Source organism: Solea solea, chromosome 12 (genome assembly GCF_958295425.1).
Source record: "Solea solea chromosome 12, fSolSol10.1, whole genome shotgun sequence".
NCBI classification, from domain to species: Eukaryota; Metazoa; Chordata; class Actinopteri; order Pleuronectiformes; family Soleidae; genus Solea; species Solea solea.
The window spans coordinates 22,563,168-22,570,628 of record NC_081145.1 but is presented as its reverse complement, the minus strand read 5'-3'; the positions used below and the strand labels follow the sequence as shown (position 1 = coordinate 22,570,628).

The 7,461-nt window shown below is 46.5% G+C and overlaps 1 protein-coding gene across 1 annotated transcript; it reads left to right on the top strand.

Moving 5' to 3' along the window:
* Window positions 1-1,579: 1,579 nt before the first annotated feature.
* dusp6 (dual specificity phosphatase 6) lies at window positions 1,580-6,403 on the top strand. Its single transcript, XM_058646211.1, has 3 exons — window positions 1,580-2,568; window positions 3,103-3,537; window positions 4,663-6,403. Exons 1-3 carry the CDS (start codon window positions 2,166-2,168, stop codon window positions 4,974-4,976), a joined length of 1,152 nt encoding a protein of 383 aa, XP_058502194.1. The 5' UTR covers window positions 1,580-2,165; the 3' UTR covers window positions 4,977-6,403.
* Window positions 6,404-7,461: the final 1,058 nt, after the last annotated feature.

Sequence of the window (7,461 nt, the reverse complement as noted above, 5' to 3'; positions counted from 1 at the left end):
GTTTATAGCACGGAAATAATATTTCAAATGTATTTTAAAGGCAATAACTTGGTAATAACAATAACAATTTGGTGCAGTGGGGTTTGGAATGATAACAGTACCTTTACTTTGTACGCGGGGTGTAGTGTGACGTCGCACCAGTGCAACAACAGTGGAGAAACGACATTGAACGTGACGCAGCAGACAACAACAGAGGAAATCCAGCAGATCGCTTTTTTCCCCTGCTCGGTTTGTTAGTCACCTGACGGTTGTGGGTGGAGCCGATCTAACTCTGGTACTATTCCTAATGGAAACGCAAAAAAATATGCGCCGTACTTCAAAATGTACCGTCAAAATAATCTTTCTGACATTATTTGAAGGTTGAAATCCTACATTGTGTCGCTTCAATGTCCTTACAAAAAACAAATCCCACATCATTGCACGTGTGTAAATGATCCGTGTGATTTCTTTCTCACAGCAGCAGTAAAGAATCATCAAAGAGACCCTGATGAGTCCAGTTAAGTAAGGCAGAGCCAGGCAGAGGCATAAATGTTGGTGACAGATTCAGATTCACTGCCACCCACACGGACGAGCCTCTTCAGTCAGACAGGAATAGCTCCAGTGCTGCTGTGTGCTTCAGTATCTCACAGCACTGTTATGCTGCTGCTGCTGCCTTCATTTAAGCCGCTCGCCATTGAAACCGCAAACACTTGAAAGTCTGGTTCTGCGGAGGAGGAAAATATCTAGTTATGTTTGAATAAAACATTATTCATACGTTCAGAGACTGGTGGGATGAAAGAAAAGTATTATTTTTATTATTATTATTGTTGTTGTTTTTGAGTCCATGTGCACACGTGACTGTTTGAAAACCATGGTCTTACGCAACACATCTATCTATCTATCTATCTATCTATCTATAAATCTATTATTATTATTATTGTTATTATTTTTATCTATTATCACTTCATATTATATTATGCTCTATTTCATTCGTCCTTTGTTTTGCTACGATAAGATAAAATAAGATAAGACAGAACTTTATTAGCCCCTGAGGGAGATCAATGAGCACTTCCTATGTTTTATTTATTTATTTATTTTTATCTAAATGTCATTTTTAAAGAACATAAAAATGTTTGTTTTTTTTACTGTGAAGGAAGTTAAGGACAGAGCTCTGATATCTTTTTTAGTTTTATTATGTGTGTGTGTGTGTGTGTTTTAGCATGACTTAAAACTGTCCTTTAACTCTCTGAGCGGTCAGTGTGGATGATGTAAAGCACATTTGTTAGCGCGGCCCTATAATACCCTACAGCACTTTTTTAAATACTCTCTCCCCCCCCCCTCCCTCCCTCCCTCCCTCCTCCCCTTCCACCCTCCTTCCCTCCTTCCCTTCCTTCCTTCGCCCCGCAGTTCTTCTGTTTGTTTGCACTCACTTGATCCAGAGCGGAAATTCCTCTCCGTTTTTGTGAATGACAAACTCATTAACAATTCATCAACACAGGGGCCGCTCCATCCGGCCCCCGTTTCCAAGGCGACCGCCGCTCAGGCTGCTCTGATTGGCCACTGGGTATAATGTATCCAATGGCACGCCTCCTGGTTGGACCCATTCAGTAGCCTGGCGTCGCACAGAGAGAGAGCGAGAGACAGACTTGAGTCAAAGCTCACTCAGATCTGTGCGCACGACAACAACACAGCCAGAGACAGACGAGGGGAATCAGACGGCGTCCGCAGCCACAAACAATCGGATATAAACCCGCAGCATCTATTTACCCAAGCGTCAGCTCTGAGGTGGAAGGTGCGCAGCTGGATCCGTGGACGTTACATAACAGCAGAGGGATCGCGAGGCTGGTCGCAGGGCCGGTGTGACTCATTGATAAATAACACAGTCTCTCTCTGACCAGATGCATGAATGAGCGTCAGTGTGAGCAGCGCGCAGCCGGGAATCAGTGAGGGAACCGCGGCTGTTGATTCTGTCTGGGGAGCCTTGAAGCGCGCAGGATCCAGAGTGAGAATCCACTCGTTTTCATTGTGACTCCGCGCTTTTTGTTTTGTTTATTTGTCTCCTCTGCGGCCCACACGCGGACTCACATTCGCCGCTCTCCTCGGTGCCTCCGCTGCAGCCAGGACGCGTCTCACCCTTCCTCGCTTTCTCCCCCGACTTCCAAGCTTCCCAACACCCCTGCTTATAAATGCTTGACAAGCTCAGGCCCGTCGTCCAGCTCGACTCGGTAATGGCGATCAGTAAGACGGTGGGCTGGCTGCGGGAGCAGCTGGAGACGCGCAGGGACGCGCTGCTCGTCATGGACTGTCGCGCCCAGGAGCTGTACGAGTCGTCGCACGTCGACACGGCCATCAACGTGGCCATCCCGAGCCTCATGCTCCGGCGGCTGAAGAAGGGCAACCTGCCCGTGCGGTCGCTGCTCTCCGACGGCGAGGACCGCGAGCGCTTCGTGCGGCGCTGCAAGACGGACACCATCGTGCTGTACGACGAGTACAGCCGCGAGTGGAACGAGAACGTGGACGGCGGCTCGGTGCTGGGTCTGCTGCTGAGGAGGATGAAGGACGAAGGCTACAAGGCCTATTACCTGGAGGGTGAGTGGATGAGGGAAGGAAGGAGGGAGGGAGGGAAAGCGGTTCATTCACATTTCGGGGCCCGCTTCTTGTCTTAGCGCAAACGCGGATTTAGTAGTTCACATGAAACCCCCAGTCGGCTCGAGGCCCAGTCTTAAAATAAAACACCTGAATGTGACAGGAGAATGTGTGTTTTCATGCTGATCGCAGTCAGTCGTCAGTCGGTGTTTTAACGCAGAGTTTATGTTTGTTTTAGTGATGTTGTTTTTCTTCCTCTGCAACATGACACCGCGTTATGCATTTAGAGCAGAGAATTCATCCCTATTCATTGTTCACGTGTTCATCACAATGTATATAGAAAATTGTGTTTTTCATGCTAATTTAATTTTAAAATAGCAAAGTTAGTAAAGGTTCTTATTGCATTTGAATAGAGAACGATAAATGTTATGACACTATCGTGGTAATAAACCACTCACTAACATCTGTTCACCTCACTCAGATGCTCATGTGACCTCCTTCTTATCAGATCTGTGTCTTTGTTTCTCCCCCTCACAGGTGGATTCAGTAAATTCCACACCGAGTACCCAGCTCTGTGTGAAACCAACCTGGACGGCTCCCACAACAGCAGCTCACCAACTGCCCAGGTGCTGGGCCTCGGGGGCCTGCGGATCAGCTCCGACTCCTCAGACATCGAGTCAGACATAGACCGGGACCCGAGCAGTGCCACCGACTCGGACGGCAGCCCGCTGTCCAACCCCCAGCCCTCCTTTCCCGTGGAGATCCTGCCGCACCTGTACCTGGGCTGCGCCAAAGACTCCACCAACCTGGACGTGCTGGAGGAGTACGGCATCAAGTACATCCTCAACGTCACCCCAAACCTGCCCAATCTTTTCGAGAACGCGGGGGAGTTTAAGTACAAGCAGATCCCCATCTCGGATCACTGGAGCCAGAATCTCTCTCAGTTCTTCCCTGAGGCCATCAGTTTTATCGGTAGGTGATCTCGCAGCGCTGAAAACAAACTGCTGCTTGTCTGGCTGCACACTGTTCCCCCCCAGGCCCCGCAGTGCTCCTTTTTGTTTACAAGCTCATTTACTTTTTGTGCTGTAAAAAAAAAGTAATTAGTCTCCTGCAAATTTTTGCTTTTGAGTGGTTTGTCCATAAAATGAATATAAAAGTTGACTCCCGTGGCCAATGGAGGGCTCAGTTTGCAGCCGGCTTGTCAGTTGACAAATCATCTCCTCACGCTATTGACTTCCTCCCACTTGATGGTAGTTTGGAATTACAATCAAGTGGCCGTTGCTGTGTGTTATCAGTGGCAGGAAGTTCTTAGGTTCTTATTGTGCAATTGAGATTAGATGAGGTGTCCCTGGATGTGGTTTTATCAGTCAGTCAGGCAGGGACACACAGAGCAGGCAGATTAAGGCCATTGTGTTGAGGCCGAGGAATACATGTCTGCCTCTAATGACATACAGGCTAAAATGCACTGTGTACAAATGATTTGACTTCAATGGCAGACTTCCTGGCCTATCTCTTGTCCCGGGGCTTGTGTAATTGCAGAACAAAGGCAACGTTGAAACTGGAGAATGGAGGAGAGTGAACGAGGGGAGGGCGGTAATTGGAGTGCAACAGGAAGGAAGTGGCATTGAAAGTAATCTAGGACATGGCACTGCCCCCTCTCTCCTCCCTGCACAGTACAAAAGGAGCCATTTACAGGCCTTGTTGACATCCTGTTTGCCTTGACAGGGTGCCCTCATGACTCCTACATTTACACGCCCAAATGGCACCATTGTCAGAGTAACCCTAGCGAGCAGAAGAATGGTTTAATAGACCGTAATAGTCAATTTCCCAACCGGCTACTCTAGGGCAAAATTGAAAGAATGTTGTCTCTGTTCATGTTCACTACTCTTGCAGTCCCTTCTTTGTTTAGGATAATAAACTCTTTAGACAGTTTCGCTTAAATGCCAAGTATTTACATAGCAGGTTTTTGTGCGAGCTTGCATAACTCTTGGCCGCAGCTTTAAAATTCCCTTTCTTTATTTGTATGTTGTTTTATGAATACACGAGTAGTGCTCGGAGGACATGTGTTAACATCTCCGCTTCCTCTCTTTCCGGCAGATGAAGCTCGCAGCCAGAAGTGCGGCGTCCTCGTCCACTGCCTCGCCGGCATTAGCCGCTCCGTCACAGTGACGGTGGCCTACCTGATGCAGAAGCTCAACCTGTCCATGAACGACGCCTACGACATTGTCAAGATGAAAAAGTCCAACATCTCTCCCAACTTCAACTTCATGGGCCAGCTCCTTGACTTTGAGCGCACTCTGGGCCTCAAAAGCCCGTGCGACAACCGCATGGCTGCGCCCAGCCAGCAGCTTTACTTCACCACGCCGACCAACCACAATGTCTTCCAGCTGGACCCGCTGGAGTCCACGTGAGGTCCGCCGTCGCCGCATCTCTCCCTGCCGGGGGCTCCGCGGGCCTCACGTTTGAAAAAGCTGCAAACGTTTTTTCTCTTTTTTCCGTCGTCTGCCATGCGACTAGGCTCTGGACGTTATTGATACAGCTGGTTTGAGGCGACAGCTGCGGAGCGCGGTTTGCTGGAGGGGCCGAAGCTGTCTGGCCACGATGCAGCTGCTGTTGACTGAATGAGGAGAGACAGAGACGGAAAAATAGGAGGAGAGTCGATTAAAGAGTGCAGATCATTTCTACAATCCTTTATTGCTGTTGGACTTCTGAGGACATGTTTTGTCAGACAGCTGTACGTTACGCTTCAAAGTTCCTAGGCTGGTGTGCCAAAGATCCATGATTGTTCTCAATGGACAGGTCTGAAAATGAAAGTCTTTTTCATGTTGATTTTTAGGGGCGGGGGGGGTCCAGCACTGGTTTCTCCCAAGACTTAAAAGGTGCGACGTCTCCTTTGTCTTCTGTGAAGACTTGCCTGTGTGGGGCTGAAGCACCCCAGCTTTCGATGGCACACTCTATACTGGACTTCATTTTACATTTGTGGAGTCTTTTCAAAACCTTTATACATTGTGTATATATCTTAATATAAGGAAACACTATGTTAAAAAAAAAGCCTTGTTCTTGTATCAACCCTTTGCAACAAGTGGGTACAGAAGATTCTCTTTGTTTCATATTCTACATTTTATGTAAGCAAACAAAACTGCTTATCGATCAGTATGTTCAAAGTTAATTATGCCAAAAATCAAGTAGACTTTCCAAGAATCATTGGGAAAAAAAAACGTGTACATGTGTAATATATATTTGATTATCGCTTTATGTGTGAATTCAGCCGATCCGGGCCTTGTATTTGCACCCGCCCTCTCACAAATCAAAGTCACCGTGGTTGTTTGCCTTAAGTTTGGGTTCAGAAGGGTTTTCATGCATTGGCCTTCAGAGAAATCAACCAACTCTCTTCTATTCAGAGATGTATTTATCATTATTATTATTATTTTAACATCAAAAAACAATCAAAACCATGAACATTCTGAACAGTAGCTTTTTTTTTTTTATTTGGCATCACATGAAAGATGAATTTGAATTTGTTTCAGTTGAATCTCTGAGGGTTAATGCGAGTACTCCTGATCTGTGCACAAGGACTGAAAGTCTCTTCCACGTGACTTGCCACTCCTCTTCAGGGAAACATCTGTGAAATGCAGTGTCATTTGTCAAGATGAAAGAAAGAAAAAAAAGGTATCCAGAGCTTTGGAGGGTCATGTTGCCCCATCCAAAGAGATGGCCTCTTGTTGAAGGACACCATCCCGGTGACCTCTGCCACTTCCCCACCCCTTCAAACACTCCTCTCTTACGAATGTAAAGGAAAGATAAGTTATTAATAAATTGCTATTTTGTCTACACTTTCCCTCTGCTTTATTCTTGTTTTTTCCATGAAGGCCCTTGGTGTTTTGTCTGTGTCCTCACTGACGCCTCACCCACGGTGTAGTTTAGCGTTTAGTCACGACGGCAAAAAAAAAAAACAACAAAAAAACAGCCACAGTGAATCATGAGGCGACTCACAAAGCCCTTAACTACAACACTCGACACAGCTTCCACTTTCCAGTTCACAATTTAAAATTAGCAGTCCCCTGTCACATGGCGCTTGTGTAAGACTGTTATGCACACGCCGTCTGCTGCAGCAATTGTCCGTGAACTGCGAAATGCTACTCAACAGGTTTCTAGGTGCAGCTCTGTGGCTTAAAGCCAACACTCCCGCGGGCACTTCCTGAAGTTGGGGCGTCATCCATCAAAGGCAGCAGATAGCATAGATATTATGTCGGCTGATAGCAAGAAGAGCAGGGTCTCTTATAAAGTCTTAAAAAGAGTGGAAATTTACGAGGTGAGGCATTAAATAGAATGAACATATTGGTTTAATGTTTAACCCTCAAGTTTAATGTTTTATTTTACCTTTTGATTTGATATCCCGACTCACGGATGTAGTTATGTATTGGTTGCGCATGTGATCATGACACGTCATTTAAAATGAAGAAGTAGACAGTGGCGGGAAAAGGAAATGGAGGTGAACTTTGGGCAAATGTGACTGGAAGACGTCAAACACCGTGGCTGGCTGAAACAATGCAGCGACGTGTATGAGGCACGATGTGAGCAATGTCCCAAAAACCTCGAGTATGGGCCGCATAGCGATGGACTCTCATATGAACTCTGATAAGCATAAGCGATCGTTGCCAGTCGTCACTTCTTTTTCGCCAGTAATGGTGTTAATTCTTCCTTTTTCAGGTGTTAAAAAGCTCTTAAAAGTCATTCAGATTGGTTCTAAAGAGTAACTCGCACCTATTAGGACCATGAGGTCCGGAAACGATGATCCTCACAGTTAAAAGTGACGGAGAAGGTGCTTTGTGTTCTCACACAAGGAGCATCTAAGCAGGCATTCACTGCTGTGTGCCAACATCCTCACACACTTCA

Coding starts and splice junctions, on each gene's coding strand:
- dusp6 (XM_058646211.1), top strand. CDS start 2,166: ATGCTTGACAAGCTCAGGCCCGTCGTCCAGCTCGACTCGGTAATGGCG. Junction 2,569..3,102: donor CAAGGCCTATTACCTGGAGG/GTGAGTGGATGA, acceptor TCCCCCTCACAG/GTGGATTCAGTAAATTCCAC. Junction 3,538..4,662: donor TGAGGCCATCAGTTTTATCG/GTAGGTGATCTC, acceptor TCTTTCCGGCAG/ATGAAGCTCGCAGCCAGAAG.